General features: G+C 32.2%; 1 protein-coding gene across 1 annotated transcript; it reads left to right on the top strand.

The window, feature by feature from the left end:
- Positions 1–492: 492 nt before the first annotated feature.
- Positions 493–8,543, top strand: LOC149570962 (UDP-glucosyltransferase 29-like; the record flags this gene model as incomplete). The annotated part of the gene is made up of 2 exons (XM_089815663.1): positions 493–1,795; positions 8,115–8,543. Coding segments are annotated over 2 exons (1,497 nt in total), but the record flags the coding sequence as incomplete, so codon positions are not given.
- Positions 8,544–20,947: the final 12,404 nt, after the last annotated feature.

The raw sequence follows: 20,947 nt of genomic DNA, 5'->3' as shown, positions 1-20,947 counted from the left end.
TTATTCAAGTTAACTTTATGGGATAACAAAGAAATAAGTTTTTGAATTCAACAAATGAAACCAATATTTTTTCCATATTTTTCAGATGTAGACTAGTCAAAATATGTCAACAATACATTATGAAATAAATAGTCAAATTAGTTTTCCATAATTTAACAAATGAAACCGATGCTTTTTTCAAATTAGATTATATATAAGATTTTAACATCATAATACATAGTCTATCATGAAAATGCAAGAGTATAAGAAGTAGACTTTTAATGTAAATCATCAGGGCTTAGAAATAAGATACAATTCTTCATGCATCGGACCATCACAAAATTTAAAACATAATAATGCAGTTTAAGCACTAAAAGCATCTTTTAATGCAAGAAAGGCCACACAATGAAATGCCAAAAAGGATAAACAATCCTCTTATAAAATACCTGGTAGAAGGTGAAGTGCAAAACAATCCTCATTTTCAAGTTCTCATTCTCTTTAATAATTGATTGAATCATTTATTCATTCAGTTTAATAGAGTCCCTGAATTGTACCAGGTCCGATCAGCCTGGCAATGGCGGTCGCCTTCACGTTGTGATGATCCCTTGGCTCGCGCAGGGCCACATCATCCCATGTATTGAGCTTTCAAAGAGGTTTCTAGACAAGGGCAGTATTAAAATATCAATCATTTCAACACCTCTGAATATTGCTCCGATCAAGCTGTTCTTTACAGAGAAAGAAGATCTTAATCTGCTAGAACTTCAATTGCCTTGCGTGGATGGATTGCCTCGTGGCGTGGAAAACAAATCTCATCTTCCAACCCATCTCACACTTCTATTCCACAACGCAGTCAAAGGATTGCAGAAACCCTTGGAAATCTTACTGCAACAAATCGCACCAGATATTGTCATTTTCGACCACATATTATGTTGGATTTCCAAGGTAACACGGAAATTGAAAATCCATTCAATAGTGTTTTTAACCTACAGCGCGGCCTATGCAGGCTATGTTGATGGTCCTGCCAGACGATCTCAGGCCGAGAAAATCGTAGCCGAGGGTTTACTTAAACCGCCGGCTGTCCCCTTTACTCCACCTCCAAATCGACAATCTGCAATGGCGGCTTTGCTTCCCGTCTACACATTCACATACTCCAGCGGTGAAAAATACATAGATCTATTGATTGACTGTTATTATGATTGCTCTGCCGTGGCCATCAAAACTTGTTCTGAATTAGAGGCTAAATTCATTGATTATTTCCGGCGGGTCACAGGAAGTCTAGTGGTTCCTGTAGGTGTGCTTCTTCCTCGTCCATACCCTGTTAAGCAGATTGAGATTGATGACGGAAAACCTGATTGTCTGAAATGGTTGAAGAACCAAAAGCTTGGATCTGTTGTTTATGTATCCTTTGGTAGTGAATGTTTTCTGTCTGAGAGGCTTATTGAGGAGATAGCTTTAGGATTGGAGGCCAGTCTTCACCCATTTTTGTGGGTATTCCGTTCACCAATATCCTTCGATGAAGGATCATATGAAGTTCGAGGAAGGTTTTCAGATTCATTGCCTCAAGGGTTTGAACGTAGGATTTTAGAAAGAAGAATGATATTGAGCGGATGGGCTCCTCGGAAGGAGATTCTGTGTCATCCATCAACAGGGGCTTTTGTTACTCATTGTGGATGGAGCTCATTACTGGAGGGTTTGGGTGCTGGATTGCCACTCATTGCTGTGCCTATGAAGTTGGACCAAGGATTGAATGTTGAGATCATTGTGAATGAATTCAAGGTGGGTGTGGAAGTGGAGAGAGGAAGTGATGGATCTGTTTGTGGTGTCTGCGTCTAGTTCGCATTTTGTTATCGTTGCTGAATTCTTTTAGAGCTAGTTTTATGTTGTTGGTTAGCAGCATTCTTTTGAGATTATTAGATATTGTGCTATGGATTCAGTTTATTATATGATGTGATTACTTAGACTCTACATTTCATGTATGTATGACGATTATTTTTAGTGTTCGCAATTATTGATGATGATTATTACATTGCTTTCAGTTATTAATGATGATTAGTAAGATGATTTATTATCATATGTGTTTTCTTATGAATACTTACCCCATACTTGCATGTGCATGGTGTGTGTGTTTGCTTTGCGTTTTTACTTTTGTATGGCGTGTCTGATGTGGTTAAGGAAGAGAGTCGTAGTCACCTGTTAGTCGGGATCTACACGATGCACCACTTCTTGCTATTGCTTGTATATATTGTGCTTGTACATGCGTAGTTTTTATGTAGGTTGCAGATACCGGGTATCAACTTTCCTAAATTGTCAAGATGAGCGTACCCTATCACATTATCTCAATGATAAGAGAGGGGAGATAAATTTTCAAGTCCAAATCCCAACCCTTTAAGCCATTTGTTCTAATTGAAAATTAGGACAAGTATCCGAGTTGAGTACCTTCCGAATGCGTCAGATGACGTAATTCGTGATTTAAAACCCTTAATTTGATTTTGTATGTATTTTGGCTATGATGAGTTTTCATATTTTTACCTTGTGAGTCTTTGATGTATTTTCTATTAATTAAGCTTAATTAAAAAATTTAATTAATGGTTTAATTAAATAGAAAATTAATATGGTATTTTAATATTTATTTTATTTAATTAATTGAGAAATTAATTAAATAAAATAATTAAATTTGAAAATAAAAAGTTAAAAGTTAAAATTTGGAATGTGACAACTTTATTTTAATAATAATATATTTGGAGCTCATTTTTAAATAAATGACTAAATAATATTATTATTAAAGCTAATAAATATTTTAGCAATTAAGTTTTGGAAAATGAAATTTATAAAAGTAGAAAATATATTTTAAATTATTAAAAGATTCTAGATTTCATGTGACTAAAATATAAATATATTAAGATAGAAAAGTGAAATTATTAAAGTAAGTGCATGAGATTTAATAAATAAATAAATAAATAAAATTGGAAAGAGTAAAGTAAATATTATATTAATTAATGTGCATTATTTTAATATTTGCTCACATAAGAGTTTGCAAATTCTTGAGAGTTGTCATGTAGATAACATAGGAGTTTGCACTCTAAGAATGCACTAAGTTGTTTACACTTAGAAGTTAGCATTTTATTTGAGCACATGGTGTCTACAGCCTTAAGACTTATCTAGAAGGTTGGAGAAGACCCATGCTTGGTTGTCATGCTTATCTTCTAGTTGTTTCTAGAGACACTCTAGATGCATCTTAGAGGCCTTTAAATAGAGGCTCTCTTAGTATGTTTGGACAAGTTGAATGGAAGCTACAAGTTTCAAAAGCTAAAATGGAAACTTCAAAGCTTACATGCATTGGAGAAGCTCATATACTCATATGTTTCTACATGCTTCTATGCTCCTTCTAGCTCTTCTAGTCACTTGGAGATTTTCAGTTGGCTTGGATCTTGGAGGAATTGCGAATGATGGAGAAGGAAGGGACTTTCTATGGACTTCTGAGGCATGACAAAATTAGCATCAGTGTCTAGGTGCACTCGTGATATTCGCATATTGTCTTTGCACTATTACTCTTCCTGTCTTCATCATGTCTGTTATATGTGTCTGAGTACTCTTGTGATTGAATCTACAATTAAATTAGAATCTAGATGTTTTATTGGTTGAGAAGAAAATATTAGAAAACCCTAGATCCAATTAAGGAGGAAATTAGATTTGAATCGGGTCTGGGTTTGAATTAGAATCAAATTGAGAAAAGCTGATTTCAAATCTATAGTTAAACCTATTAGATGGATTGATGGATACGTTTTGAGAACAATTATTTAAAAGAAAAAAAATTCTTGTATAGAAAAGCCTTTTTTTGTTTTAATCTAAGTAAATGTGCTCTTTTGTAAATCTATATATATATATATATATATATATATATATATATATACATATATGTATATATTTGTGTAAGTTAAAATGAGAAACCTTATTAATAAATCTGGATCGCATGGTGTAAAAATCGTTTTATAAATTCGCATCAAGAAAACATTTTATTAAAAACGTTATATAAAAAAAATATATATATATATAAAACATTTGGTGGGGGCGGGGTTTATACCCACCGCACCCCCCATTCCCTTATTTCCGGCAGCATCGTACTGTGCAGGCCTACGAGTTCGCAGAGGACCTGCGACCCGCAGACCGCACGATGAGGTGTGTTAGCGGCTTAAAAGCCTGCGTTCGTATGTATAAGGTAAGTGTATGTTATTTAAGTTTTATTTTATATTTATGTAATTTATGATTGTGTAATTCAATTTTGATATATGATGTAAATTAGTTAATAGTATTTTGTGTTTATAATAATTATTATATTATTAAGATTATTAATTATTAAATTATAAAGTTTTAATTTCGATTAAGCTTTAATATTAGATTGTAATTCATTAACATTAGTTGACTTTTTAATATTGTTATTAATTTGATTTTACTATAATTGATATTATGAAGGTTGTTACTTAACATTAATAGTATTAAGTATTAATTAATTTGAATATATTTAATAATATATATAGCTATCAATGGCAATATATGTTATTACGTATTATTTAATAGGTATATAAAGTTATGACTTAACGTTAATATTTGTAAAGTTACAAATATTAAATGTTATGCTCAAAATGTTACATTGGTTATTATTATCACAATGGTGCTAAATATGGATTATTGATAATAATCCGTCAATTAGATTTGAATAAAGGCATTAGTATTCATAGTAATGAATTTAGTATAATAGAATTATCATTAAGAAGACTAATGCAAGTAGTTATTGCACTATCAGTATAAATATTAGCGAGTTGGAGTCTAATGGTTGACTTTTAATATTGATTTTATTTAATGTATATTAAATACCATTTAATATATATTAAATAATTATGAGATAATAATTTATATTATGTTGATTTAAAATGCTATTGGATTAAGATTGAAGTATTATTAGTTAATACGTTTGAATTATTAAATAGTCTATTGATAAATCTTAATGGTGTTAAGAGTTAGTCAAATACTAACTAATGAAGTTTATGTAAAGATTCTCTATATCGATAGTTTTGATGAGTTTATTATTTATTAATGTTTATTGGGACTAACAAACTATTAATAAATAATGGTTTAAATAGTTATCAATAAATTCGATTAGATTTAATCTAGTGATTGAAGTTTTGTAAAGACATTGGTTTTTAGATTTGGATTATAATTGATTTCAATCCATTAATGTTTATTGAGTTGTCAATATAATTATATGTGATGGAGTTTTAACTTGAAATGATTATCATGATGAATGTGGTCATTATAGAGTAATTATGATTGAATTAGTAATATGATCATTTGAGTTAGTTATTAGTTAATTGATATTAATTAGAACGTTGCTATGGTTATGCAATTATTAATTAAATCAATGGATGAGAGTTAATCAGATCTAATTAATAATTAAGTTATGTAATAGAGATTTAATTGATATAATTCTGTTAACGAGATTGTAGATTGTCTATGTCGAAGTTGATAAGTCTTATGACTTGAAGTATGACTTTAGATATTATATGGTTGTCAACAATGATAACGATTAATTTAAAAGACTCAACTTTAGTAATACTTAATTAAGTTTCTAATTGAAAACTATTAGAATGATAATAGGTCATGGCTTGTGCACCTATGAGAATTGATTCATTTAATTGATCATTTTAATAAAGTTATAATCTTCTTATTCGAAGATTGACAATTGGTTCTTTTATAAATGAATAATGATCATTTGATTACGTTGAAATGTAGAAATAACATTAAGGAAGAGTTATACAATTAGTAATATGGATCATAGCAAAATAAAGCGAATGATTTTATTAGGTGTCAAATGAATTAAAAAATAAATATTTAACCTTAAGTTATTATTAGACTGTAATTCTTAATAATGGAAGGATAATGCTATCGGGGAACAATTGGGTTGACTTGTAGGTCATATGATGAAACTTAGACACTTGAAGTATACTTGAAATGAAAACTGGAAACTCCTACACATTATTCAACTATGTGAATCTAGTAAACCAAAACATGTGTTTGCATCGTGTATTCTATATGCTTCTTGTTTTGGGTTTTGGGTTGACTAGTGTTGACCAGTCCTAGGTTGTTGCCAAAGGCTCGGGGGTTATGAAATGTGTTGGCATGTTGATCTTATTTGGTTTCGATCTTTATAAACCCAACCATGGTTATGTGATTGTGTGCTCTATGAAATGTTTGTATTTACTGATTGTTATAGTTGAGATTCTTATGTATCTGAGACACTTGAGTTGATCATTTTTGAGTCATCGATCAATTATCTTTGGATTATGTTCTAGTCGCCATGATGGGACTGAAATGTTGATGATGTCATGTTGTGACATGTTTGGCTCAACCATTTTGGAGTCTTCGATCAGTATGATTTTGAGATATTCTTGGTTGCTTGTTGAGAACCAATGTATATGATGATTTATTTTGAGATATATTTTGGTTATTAAGAACCAATTGATACTTATGATTATCAGTGATGCCTTTAGTTGCCAATAGAGAACTGTTGTGGTCATGATTTTCTATGGATGCTTTTTGGATGCTCATGGAGATTTGATGATTTTTATCTTGGAGATTTGATTATTCTTATTATGGATATTTGATGCTTATATTGTGGATATTTGATGATTCTTTTTTATGGATTATCTTTTGAATTTTCTTTATAGTCGTTTGTACAGGACTGTGGTGATTTTATGATTCCATGAGCTTAGGGTAGGTAATCTACTTGTAGTGTCGGAAAGTGGCTTGCAATGGGGGTCGGAGCCCTAAGTGGCTGCCAGGGTAACTCATTGTAAGTTTTGTTAATAAGTGATAACATTTACAAACTAAATGGGGATTAAATGAACCTAAAAAGATAATTGTTTTGATATTCTCACCCATGCCTTGAGCGCTTGTACAGGCTAGGATGGGAGTAGTAAGAACGCATGGTTGCGACCTTGCATTCCGTAGTATGCCTCGTCAGTATGAGAGGATACTAGTGGCCGCATGAGATCAGTATGGACCCGTGGAGTTTAGCTAACTGCCAGGGTAACTTGTACGTGATAAATGCGATGACACTTTCCCACTTGCAGAGTAGGTTTCCTACATGTCATTGTGTGCCTCTAGGAAATAAATGTTGATTTTGTGTGATGGAACCTTTGAGTTAGTATACTTTTAGGATTCCTGGACTATAGAGATTTGTGTTTTGTGAATTGATATCTTGTTTGGGACTTGAGATTATCTCTTCAGCACGGTGGGAGTGGACCACTTAGGTTCCACGCGGTCGGGTGGTAGTGTTTTTTTCACTCTTATCATTTGAGATCCATCTGAGACACCGTGACTGGAGTATTCTTAGTTGGTATTTATCTTCATTATGATCTTGGATCATTATGATAAATGATAAACCTTATGATGGATGTATTTACTGGTATGTTTCTTATATTGATGATTTACTTTGCATGTTAGTAGGATGTTTTAGGAGTGACATTCCTACTATATTAATACCGATGATCTCTTCGATGTTTTGGAATGTTACGCACGGAGGGATGGCTAGGATCCACGATGGTCTAATGATGCTATTAATGGTTGGGAGGAACCGTGCACTTAGTTATTTATGTTTGTGATGTATGGTTATCTCTTATGATGGATGTTTATATCTTTTGCGATGATGTATCATGTATGACATGTGGTTTCATTTACTTGCATCATGGATTAATATTGGATGATGATGTATTGTATTTACATGGATGTTTATTCTTTCAAGCCTTTCATACCTTGTAACATGCACAGTGGATGATTGAGCTAAACTAAGATGTAAATTCTAAAAAGACACTTGTATATTGTTTAGGAATATTGGATGTAACATTGCTAAGGATGTGATGTTAGATGAATAGATAATTTAGATATGATACAACGTTAAGGGATCTTCAAAGAATGTAATCTGTTATGTATCTATGTTATGTTTACTTTCATTTGAATTGTTACTATTGCTTCTGCAAATGTTATGAATGGTTTTATTTTCATGTTTAAAAAAAAAATTGTTTGGCAAACTTAGTAAAATTCTTTGGATCCCTTGGCGGGGCATTACACTGTTAGCGGAGCAGATGTCTACAAAGCTGTGAAGATGGTGATGGATGAAGAGGAGGGAAGAGTTGTGAGGTCTAAAGCTTCAGAAATGGCGGATTTGTTCAAGGAGAAACTGTTGGATGATGAGAGAAGCCAAGGATCTCAGAAAAAATATGTAGCTGATTTGGCGAAACTACTTCATGGATTAAAAATCCAAGCCATTAATTGACCCTCTTCTCATGTTCAGTCGTGGCTATTAGAAATGGTACACCTATGTATGTCTGTCCAGCTCTTATTCTTCTAATTTGGATGTGAGTTCCTGTTAGCAGTGTTGTAAATCAAAATTGTGGTGCTCTGTCCCAGGTATAACCAATTACTCCTCGTGTTCCTTTCTAATTGTAAATATTATCTTTTCATCAATTAATGAAGTCAAGGCTTTCGCTACTTATGAAGGTTTTGGTTAAGATTTTGTATAGGTTTGACTTAGTCTATCTGAATGCTTTTGTAACAAGAGTGGGGTCCCTCTCTTTTGAAGAAATGGGAGAGTCATGAAATGGGAGAGCCATGAAGGCAAAAATCATCATAACTTACTGAATCTAGAATGAAGGCTTGATAGCATAGTCAATTCAAATAAATTGAAAAGAAGAAATGAGTTGTGGAACAATTCAAATGACATCTCAATCTTCATGACATAAAAAGTAAAAATTAAATCAAGCATGATATCAATTTAAATAGATTCTTAGTGTGGGTTCACCCATTGAAGAGCTAAAGAGCTAAATTTGAGATCCTCAACTTAACTTTGATTAAATATATTAATAGTACTATCTTTATAATTAATTGTTTAGGTAGGTGATGTCCATTTTTATTATTACTAGCAATCGTACCTTTGGGTGTAATAGGTACAACGAAGAATTTGTTATAGTAAAATCATTAATTTAACTAGAAGAGAGAAAACTATTAAGTAGGAAAGACCTAATGGTTATAGCCTAAGGAGTAAATACTTACTTTTTCTATATTATATAGAACTTGATCTAAGGAAATGAAACAAAGCAACAATCTCTTAGACAAGAAAACTAGTAACAAGGTATTGATTAAGAATTTAGGTAGGAGGGTCCAACTACATGTACAGTTAATTTGGACAGGTACAATTGCTATTAGTAATCAACACTATGAATGGCACTATGAGTACATTAACTGGTATTTACTATTAAGGTGGTGGTATGTGTAGGGTGAAGTTAAATATTTAGGGTGGTGGTATGTGCATGGTAAAGTGAAATCTGAGGGTTGAGAGGGAAAAAATAAATTGACACAAACATTCAAGCAGAATAATATCCATCTATATTAAAAATAGAAAAATATATGTAATAAGAATGAAAAATATGTTCCTTTATATTGCCTTAGGTGCCTTTATATTTTTAGTTGAGATATAATAGAACAAGACAAACACTTTGACCAAAATGACAGAATCTACTCACCTTTTTTTTCTTTTTTTTCAATGAACCGGTTCATTTACCATAGTATGGCTCAAATTAATTTTCATTATGCATCTCCTCTTACAATGTCTAAGTCATTATCATGTCTCTGTCACTGTCAGCTACTTCATCTCTCAAAGGTTGCATGCCAGTCTTAAGTGTCGAAGCATGTCAACTAAACTCTAAATGATCCTTTTTGGGTCACTTTTGAAAGAATTCACGACACAAGAAAGTGTTGGATTAGTAAGTAATATAGGTTTTGAAAAAGTTGATCCTCTTTGGGTCACTTTTGAAAAAATTCACAACACAAGAAAGTGTTGGATTAGTAAGTGTAAGAATCTAGTATAGCTCTGATACCATGCAAGAATATGCCTAAGGCAAGAATGAAATGCCAAGATCTAGAAGCTCAATAGATAGCACAAGAGAGACAAGTTATGATCAAAGGAGAATGAATTAATCAGATAATTGGATATGAGATGAATACACACTAGAAGTGCCTTGTATATAAAGGCAACTAGAATGACTAGGAGTCAGCAAAGAGATAAGGATTACAACTTAGCACATGTCCACCAAAGGTGGATTATCCTCCATTGAGCACAGGAGTTTGTGTGATGATGAGAGGATAAGTTTACATAGGTGTATCTCATAAAGAGATGTTGTAGACACCATGTGCTCAAATAAGTTGCTAACTCTTGTGTTGTCAACAAGACAACTCATGTGTCTATGCATATTCCTAAGTGTATACATGACAACTAATATGCTAAAACATTAACCTAAGTAAACTTAAGTAGAGTGTAATAATAATTGAATATTTACACTAACACCCCCCCTTAAGTGCAACTTAGGGGAATGCACTTAAGCTTACAAAGCTAAATGCAAGATGCAATGTGGGTCCTAACTATTAGGCTATGTTAGGTACCCGTGTACAAATGCAATGCTCTACATACAATGCTATGCAAAGAAATCTCTCTGAAAACAAAGAAGGAGGGAAAACCTCATGGGAAAATCTTCCTCCAAAAAGAGAGATGAAGAAATACAAGATGCATGCAAGATTGGAGTAATCAAGACCCCCCTAGTATGACATACATCATGCATGTACAAGCATATATCCCCCATAAGAAAAAATACATGATGGTATCCCCCCATATTGAATAATCTCCTACAAGGATGTCATAAAGACAAAAAAGTATCCAATGCCTACAAATGGCATTTCTCCCTTTAGGAAGAAGATACACCAAGTACAAGTGCAAGTATACTTCCCATTGTGGATAGGAAGATGGATAAGGAATCCATATGTAGTATGTTATGGATGTTTCCTCTAAAGTCTATTCATATGTTGACAAGTCCTTGATGAATGTAGATGCCACAAACTAATGTGGTGGATGCCCAAAAGAAGGTGGCAAACAAGGTAACATGCCCATGTATGAAATTGAATCAAACTCCAAAGACAAGGAATCATCCTGATAGGAAGATATGGGAAGAGAAGCAATGTAGCCTCCCCTCAATGATGAATGCACACCCATGAAAGAAGCTCCTTAATGACTAAAGAAGCTGCGCCATGAAAAATAAATGATGTTCCTCCTTGTAGGAAGAAGTGGTGCCATAGGTGTAGTAGAGAATGCTCCCCAATTAGTAGGAAGAATCCTCAAAAGATATGATGTTTGAGTAAACTGGAAGACAATCTCCAAAGACTAATATGTCTCCTTTGAAGTAAAAGAGTCCTCCTCCAACTGTGGAAAAGAAGTGTCCACAATCATGTTAGTTTCAAAAGAAAGATCAAGTGGTTGAGGGTCATAGTGTTCCCTCACAACAAGTGAAGAAGAATTCTCCTCAACAAAGAGAAGATGGATGTCATAAATAGTGTCTCCCACATCTTCAATGTAAGACTCCACAAACAACACTTCAATGTCTAGAAGGAAATCATCTGATGAAGCTAAAATAGGAAGACATGGTGTTTCCTATTGCACTGAATTAGGAGCATCGATGGCTGGAATTGGATCAGTAGAAGTAAAAAGAGCATCAGAAGGTATGATCTCAACTAGAGTTGTAGGTACCACAACTAGAGTGACTAGAGGTAAAATGTCCTTTGGTAATGGAGGGAATCCTGGATCTCCATATGCTTCCCAAAGACACATCCAAACATCATGAGGACTACTTGTCTTACTAAGAGGAACAAAATATTCCTTACTCATATTGTTATACATAAAGCAAAAAAGAAGAGAAAGATGTCCCCAATTAGTATTAGGTGGAAATATCTTTGAATATAGATAAGGAAACACTTCCTTATGTTCTCTTAGATGATCAATCATCAAAGCACTCCATTTCTAATAGTTATATTTTGTCAATTTGAATCTTAGACTAAAGTGACACTTTTGACATGACTCCATGAGATCAAATAATGTATGCACCCCCAAAATGAAAATAAATCAAAGAAACCCCCTCTAATGCATGATTTGGTACTCTATATTTAGTGCGATTACAATGGCCACTTGCCAATTTAGGGCGTAAGTGGACTGCTGATTTTGATGGTTACAACAACAAATATGAAGCTATATCAAACTCAACAAGATAAGACACAAGACCTCTCAAGGATCTAATTAATTACAACTTCCAATAGGCCAAAAATGAGACCAAAATTTGAAAGTACTATGTCTACTCAAAATTACTCCAAACTGATACTAGATCTGGAAAGTAGACAAACAATCATGCACTCTCAAAAAAAATAGCACCTAAATATGTGTCTAGATGAGCTCGAACTAAGCCTTTGAAGTTGTAAAATTGAGATTTGTGATTTGTAGAGAAATTCAAAAATAGAGATCACAAACAACTTGCACCAATGTGTAGATCATGAAATGCTTGAAAAAAGGAGTTCGTATGAGGGAGATATCATTCTCTGAAAATCACCTCTGTAATTATTTTTCCTAAATCACTGTTGTTGCACCTCCAAAAATCAATTGACTCTAGATTTCACCTCAAATGTCCGATTTTGATGAAACAAAAGTTGATTTGGGGTTTTTTCTTACATTTTGAATGTAATACCAATATCTGATTTGCACTAGCAAGCTCCAATCTTGACCTGCAAAAAAAACCTCTCCAATAACTATGTAATGAAACTCTTATAGCTCTGATACCATGTAAGAATTTGGTATAGCTCTAATACCATGTAAGAATATGTCTAAGGCAAGAATGAAATGCCAAGATCTAGAAGCTCAAGAGATAGCACGAGAGAGACAAGCTATGATCAAAGGAGAATGGATTAATCAGATAATTGGATATGAGATGAATAAACACTAGAAGTGCCTTGTATATAAAGGCAACTAGAATGACTTGGAGTTAGTAAAGAGATAAGGATTACAACTCAGCATAAGTCCACTAAAGGTGGATTATCCTCCATTGAGCACAGGAGTTTGTGTGATGATGAGAGGATACGTTTACATAGGTGTATCTCATAAAGAGATTTTGTAGACACCATGTGCTCAAATAAGTTGCTAACTCCTATGTTGTCAACAAGACAACTCATGTGTCTATGCATATTCCTAAGTGTCTACATGACAACTAATATGCTAAAGCATTGATCTAAGTAAACTTAAGTAAAGTATAATAATAATTAATTATTTACACTAACAGTAAGTAATATATGTTTTGAAAAAATTATAAATCCAATACCTATTGGAGTGATGTCACTCTTAATACTAAAGAGAAGCCACTCTTAATACTAAAGAGAATGATGGCAAAAGCATTTTCTTTTCTAGGATGTCTCTAATAGAAGTAATGTCACTCTTAATACTAAAGAGAAGCCACTCTTAATACTAAAGAGAATGATGGCAAAAGCATTTTCTTTTCTAGGATGTCTCTAACATAAGTAATGTCACTCTTAATACTAAAGAGAAGCCACTCTTAATACTAAAGAGAATTATGGCAGAAGTATTTTCTTTTCTAGGATGTCTCTGGTAGAAGTATTAGGATGTCTGGTAGAAGTATTTGCATTTCTAGGATATTATTCATTTATAATAATACATGTGGAAAATGTACTCCAAACTTCATATTCAAGTATATGCTATTCTTCAGTATCTATAAAAGGGTTTATTCTATTTTATTGATGATTACTTGGGATGGATGCCATCATATTTCATATTTTTGCTATAGACTATTATGCATATTACAATTGCAATTACTATTATTTGGTATTCTATCATAATTACACCATGTTCTAAATTATGTATTGATACAATGTTTTAAATTTGGTATTGCCACAATGTTTTAATAAATGTTGTATAGACACACTATTTTTTTTATTGAGTCGTTGGTTTCGGTGCTATCAGGATTTAACTTTGATGCCCATAAGACATTATTTTTGTGATGGATGTTGTTCAAAATTGCCCTTCATATCTTGTGTAATTCTACATAATTTGCATTGTTTTCCCATGCAGGGGAACAAGGTAATGAAGTTTTTGGGTAGTAAAAATGATCGATTTTTAGTGACAAGATTACATGTGTTATATGCAGTCCTTGTGACCATATTAAACAATATTGCAAAATTGAATTGCTACCAACCTCCATAGACATTAAGGAAAAATACATGAAAATATGAAAACAACAATCCATAATACACTACATGAATCTAAAAGAAAAATTGTACATCGACCCATAACACAATGTTCATGTAGAGAAAAGAGCAAAGACAAAGCTTGGACACCTTTAAACAAAGAAACAACCTACTATAGAACTATAGTTAGATAACATATCCTTTTTCTCCAAACCAACATCGTGAAGTGTAGACCTTCATTGCTCATAAGCCCTAGAAGAAATCGTAAGAGATATTCACTAGTTCAATCCTCAAATTTTAAGGCAGTGCCACAGTCTAAAATCCTACAAATTTAATATGTTTACAAATCTCCACCTACCAGCACCCTTACGATTTCACTAACAATGGTCGCATATGACCACTAGTAATCTCTAAAGTTCTTTTGTGATGGGTCATTCAGTATAGATACCTCACCATAAAATTAATGCCCTTACAATAAGAATTTGGTTCTTGAACATGCTTCTTGACTAACAAGACACTAAATTCATTAGCCAAAGTTCTTTGAACCTACAAACTACTTTTTATTATGCTCCCATCTAACAGACTCGATTTTGGAATTTTCTATCAACTCATTCACTTCATCACAAATTGGAAGAAACATTTCCTCCAGGATCTTTGTGATCTTCCATATCAGGGATATTTCCCTTCCCATCGGGAAGAAATTTCTTTCTAATAGATTTCCTAGACTTTATCAGTCTTGTATTTAGAATCCATATGATAAAAGCATTACTTTAGCAACCTTTATCATCTTCCTACTAAAACATTCTATGTAGCCCATTTCTCTCATGGGTTGGCTAGGTTAGCCCATCATCATTACTTTCCAATACAATAGGTAGATGCCCAAAATGGTTGTATGGACAAAAGATGCTGACATTGATGTAGATAAGTTATGAAATAACTATCATGGCCAGGTTTGGAGAGACCTTAAATTTCATCTCTATAATTCAGGCTAGTAGCTAGAGGCATCACTGTTGTTAATCCTACCACGGTTGTTGATCCCACCAATATTGGTATGTTGATGAGAGAAATCTATGTCCTAGTTGAGAAGGCTTTATGCAACAACCAAACAATTATGGGAGCAACTAATGCTCCTAAGAAGAACCAATTTAGCAACCAGTTCAACTGAGGATAAATTCCAAGTGTATCAAATATTCTTCTAGGACCAGTAGACCCCATATGACCGAAGCATCAAAAAATACATAGTCACCTAGGCATGTCCAGGGGACTACTTAGAGAGAGAAGAGACTCTTGGCATATGTTCTCAATGGATTCTAGAAACCACCATGCAAGTCCCAGGTTGACAGTTCCAATCACTATTGGGACTATAAACTACATTTTAACAAATAAGTGTGTTAGGATGACTTCATTACTGAAATCCATGCTTTTCATCTATTTGTTTGTCATGTAATCTAAAGCATGTTAGGATGCTATCATTTCTAAATTCCTTGCTCTACAATTACTTATTTGTACTTGTCAGAGATTAAATGGTCATTGAGAATACTTCACAAATGAAGTAGAAGAGAAACTTTATTTTAAAAAACATTAAGTTTCCACAGTATAATATGAATTTATCATAGATCTATGAATTAGATCCTGTGCATGCTTTAGTATCAACATTTCATATCATCGTGATGAAATACTTAGAAGGAGAATATGATATCATAAAAAATAATCACAACAAGTATCAACAACAACTCCCTCTTTTTCTAAATAGAACCTAAATTGAAAAAAAATGGTTAGAAGTTCGAATCCCATGAGGTCATATTCCCCACACACAAATATGGCCCAACACGGGCAAAGACAGAGTATGCTAAATCTCTCAGTGCAAAATAAACTTGTCAAGAAATAATGGGGAATTAGTAAGTTTGGAACCCATCTCAAAAGCAAATACAAACAACACCTCATGGATCATGACATGCCTGAGAAGAGTTATGTCCAATTTTTGCATGTCTAACTGATCCATGAAATAATCAGTACCAAATTGTACAGAAAATCAATCACGAGCCCCACTTGATAACCTAATAGCAGTCAAGAAGACATTTTATTAAAATTTATGCAATAAAGATGTTTGTTATTGCAAGGTATTAAGGGCTTATTTACTTCATAGTCATCATTGCTCTTCATCAAGAAGACTATAAATTTTTGTAAAGGGATATTTTGAAAGATCCAAAGAAATTTGAAAACACTTGAACTCTTGTTTATTATAATACTAATACGCACTATTTTGTTTGTTATTATATTTACTATATCTCTCCATTCATACTCTATTGTTGGAAATTACAATTCTTTTATTTAGCAAAGATAATTACTTTAATTTTATTCTAGATTATCACCTTATATTTGAGGAAATTAAAGTCACATCTCAATGGGTAGTAACATATTACGCAAAGAGAGAATTGGAATCATTAATCCTGGCAAGTTTGCCCAATTTTACGATGACTTGCCTAGATATCTTTCTTCAGCAAGAATAGATGGTGTCAAGGTAGATGTGCAAAATCTAATTGAAACCATTGATGTTAGGTTTTGAGGGCTAGTATCTGTAACTTAGAATTCCATTTATGACAGTAGATGGAGAGGGCTATGCAAGGGCACGACTCTCTGATGCTACAGACAACACATCCTCTCAGGGCCAAAGAGGCATCCGGTCTGAAGAGGGCAGGCTAGACAAGGAGTTAACGATCAATGAACGGTTAAAATCATAGGTGTCATCTTGCACATTGTCAAGTCCTTCTTTAAGAGAAGAAATTGCAAACATGACAAAGATTGTTATATTAATAATTTAGTAAAATATATTTTGAATTCATTTGAAATCAAATACCTTAGTAGGTTGTGCACCGCCTTTAAGAAAATCTAAACGATACCTAATAACTATTTGAAATACCCTAAAAGATCACTCTAAACATTTGATATAATGTCTGTGCAAGTTATTCATCAAAAATCCCTACTGAGGATGTGCTTTTCACAATAGAAAGAATGTTTTGAAAGCCACGTCCTATACTATGAAATCATCTGGTGTTAATGCTCTTAACTAGTTTCATCCAAAAAATACAAAAATATACACAAAAGAAGTGGATCATTACGATTTTCTAAAATGTCCTTTTGGAATTTACAAATATCTCCTCTTAACACTCCATCAAGCCTAATTTTAGGGTATAAAAGCAAAAAATGCATGGAAAGAAAATAGGAAATCCTTATAGAATCCTATGAGAATGTATACAATCACATAAGGAAAAATCTGAGATTGAGGAATGTGAGTTACCTTATTATGGGCTTGTGCAGGGGAGTGTTTGCTAGAAAGCCAACGTGCTCTAGCCTATACAATGATATCTCTTATTAGCATGACACATTGCAAGTGCGTGCTTTATGGTCTCTTCTCCACATGCCATGCCTCGTTGCCTCTTCTCCACATTATTTCCTTTTTTATGGTTTATCTGTTTAAATGAGTTAGACAAGTGTGGGGCATGCACAATTTGAGGTGGTAGAATTTCTAGGACTAACTTCCACTTCAAATCCCTAACATTCAACGTCTCATTTCTTGTTTATTGAACCATGGTTAAATGTGATGTCATCATGATACATGTAATTAAAAATTGTTGGACTTCTAGATTTATTTCCATCGTCTTGCATTAGCTATACTTGGATTTTTTAAAGAATTTCTCTTTTAAAAAATAAAATATTATTTATCATTACTTTAAAATTTTGAACTTTTTAGAGATTGGTTGTCTATATAAATCATTAGAAAAATTAATAGAAATAATATTAATTTTTTTACATAGTAAATATTGTTTTTAATTTTTAGATTCAAAGAAAGAGTCAAATCCACACTCACATTTTGTCATTTGCTGTGTATTTTTCCAAACAATGGAAAAGTGGTGTGATCATGCTAACACCTACCAAATTCATTGGTCCTCCTTCAACAACAAAATCCCCTGTCAAAACTGAAAATTAATTAGGCAGGTAGATAGCGATCTAGATGACATTTTATTCAAATATTTTCAATCTTATTTTCCATGAATATCCCTGTGCCTTAAAATTGTGCTTACTGAAAAACATAAGTAGTATAATTTGCCTTCATATACAGTGTAATCTGCCTTCCAGAGAATTTCCACAGTATTCCTCACATAATCTGTTAGTATAATCTGTAGTGCCTGCCCCTAGTTTACATTTTCGAGCTACATTTCTGATATCATTGCCAAACTCTTTTAGGCCAATTTATGTTTGATGATTAGTATTATTATTTTAGAGATTATCAGATGATGTTTACACTCAGTTTATTATATGATGAGATTACTTGGTACTCTATATTTCATGCATGTATGATGATTATTCAATGGTTTCAGTTATCGATGATGATTAGTTAGATGGTTTATTATTCCGTGTGCTTCTTATGGATACTTACCCCACATACTGCATGTGTATGGTGTGCGTGTTGTTTTATTTATGTATGGTGTTTCTGATATGGTTAAGGAAGGGAGTCATAGTCACCTGCTAGTCGGGATCTACACGATGCACCACTTCCTGCCATTGTCTGTTTAGCTTAGAATATTGTGTTTGTACATGCGTGGATTTTATGCAGGTTGCAGGTACTGGGTATCAACTTCCTTGAATTGTCAGGATGAGCGTACCCTATCGCACTGTCTCAATGGTAAGAGAGGGGAGATAAACTCTTAAGTCCAAATCCTAAACCCTTTAGCCAATTGTCCTAATTGATAATTAGGACAAGTATCTGAGTTAAGTACCCTCCAAATGCATCAAATGATGTAATTTCGTGATTATAACCCTTTTGTTTGATTTGGTATGTATTTTTCTATGATGGGTTTTCGTATGTTGCTTTATGAGTCCTTGGTGTATTTTCTATTAATTAAGTCTAATTAAAAAGATTAATTAATGATTTAATTTAATAGAGAATTATTATAATATCTTTATATTTAATTAATTAATTAATTAAATAAAATAATTAAATTTGGAGATTAAAATTCAAAGATGAATTTAGAATAGAGTAATATTTATTTAATTTAATAATAATATATTTGGAGTTCATTTTTAAATAAATGCTAAATATTATTGTTATTTAAATTAATTAAATATGTTATCAATTAAGTTCTAAAATAAATTAAAAGTTGAAAGATATTAAATTATTAAGAATTCTAGATCGCATGATCTAAGCATGAGTTTAAATATGAGAAATAAATTAAAAGATTAAATTATAGAAATTAATTATGTTATTTTAATTTTTCAAAAGTGCACATAAGATTAAAGTAATAAATTAATTAAGAATAGAAGTCAAGTGGAATATTAAATAAAGTTATTTAATAATTCAACTTAATGTGCATGAAAGTTGAATGCAAAAGAAGAAGAAAAGATAATAAAGGTTAATTTGGAGTTAACTGAGTTGTGCAAAGAGTCTTCTCGGGTAAACGCACAATTAGTGCCCTGAATTGAGGAGAAATTGCTTATCACAACTTTGGGGGTTCATTTTTGGAATAGACGAATTTGGACAGGAATTTTTGGGAGACAATTTTTGGAAGCAAATTTCAGAAGGCTGATACCAAGAAAGTTTTCCGGAGGAAGGTTATTGAGAGGAGCGAATTCGCATACAGTTCCTGGAGATTGCATAATAGCATCAGGATCAGGTAGGGTCTTGTGTTTTTGATTATCCATTAAATATGCAATTATCCCTTCCTGTCTGGGGTTTGTAGATCTGAATTCTCTGTGAAGAAAGTTTTAACTGTTCAATATTGTGAATTTATTAATTGCTCTTCAATAATTTCTATATCCATGGAGACTGGAAGAGTTATTAGAAACCCTTGTTTTCTAGATTAAGAAATTAAGACTTAATTTGGTAAGGGTTTTGTTTTGAAATTGAAAAGTTCTAATTTTAAAAAAAATAATATATATATATATATATATATATATATATATATATATATATATATATATATATATATATATATTTCCTTTGAAGGAAATTGTTGTAATAAAATTATATAAAACTAATTTAAAATAAACATAATTTATGTTATATATATTAAAATGGAAATAAAATTTTAAAAATAAAAAAAAAATTTTAAAAAAAATATAATATATGTTTTGGAGTGGGGCGGGGCCGCCACTTCCCACGCCCCACATTCCCACGCTGCCGCAGCAGGCGGCCGGCAGGCCGGCGGGCCTTTAAAAACGCCAAGTTTTTTTTTAAAAACGAAAAGATAATTACGATTTACTTTTTGTTATATATCGAATTTATTTTTAAAAATTATTTTTAAAAAAAAATTGTTTTAACTAATATTATTATTTAATTTAAAATTTATTAAATTTTAAATTTTACTGAAATTTTATTATCATTTATTAATAATTTTATAAATAAATAAATTATTAATAAATATAATATGATTTTTATGTATCATTAATTAATCTTATTTAAAGTTTGACTTAATTAGGATTAATTAAATTGAAAATTTGTTTAAGCAAATTTAATATTATAACACCGATTTTGATGGAAGCATAGATTATTATAATCAACAAGGATTATTAATAATTTAATTATTACCTTAGATTGTTTTAGGACTTTGACTTAAAATCAATTAAGGGTAATTAGGTGTTTCATTTGGAGTTAGGAACGGGATAAGGTTCTATCTGTTTAAAACTTACATTCAACTGGAAATGGAAACCTCACATTAACTCAATAGTATATTATCAATCAAATTGAACTATAAAACTTTTTACTTGAATATAAACACTGGAAACTGAAACATAAACCTTACCTTAACTCAATAATATACTTTCAAATCCAATCTCTGAGACTTTGATGTTT

The sequence above is a fragment of the Cupressus sempervirens genome, chromosome 2, assembly GCF_028749045.1.
Source record: "Cupressus sempervirens isolate cs-2001-9-10 chromosome 2, ASM2874904v1, whole genome shotgun sequence".
NCBI classification, from domain to species: Eukaryota; Viridiplantae; Streptophyta; class Pinopsida; order Cupressales; family Cupressaceae; genus Cupressus; species Cupressus sempervirens.
The sequence above is the reverse complement of the archived record's forward strand: the minus strand, read 5'-3'. Positions and strand labels throughout refer to the sequence as shown.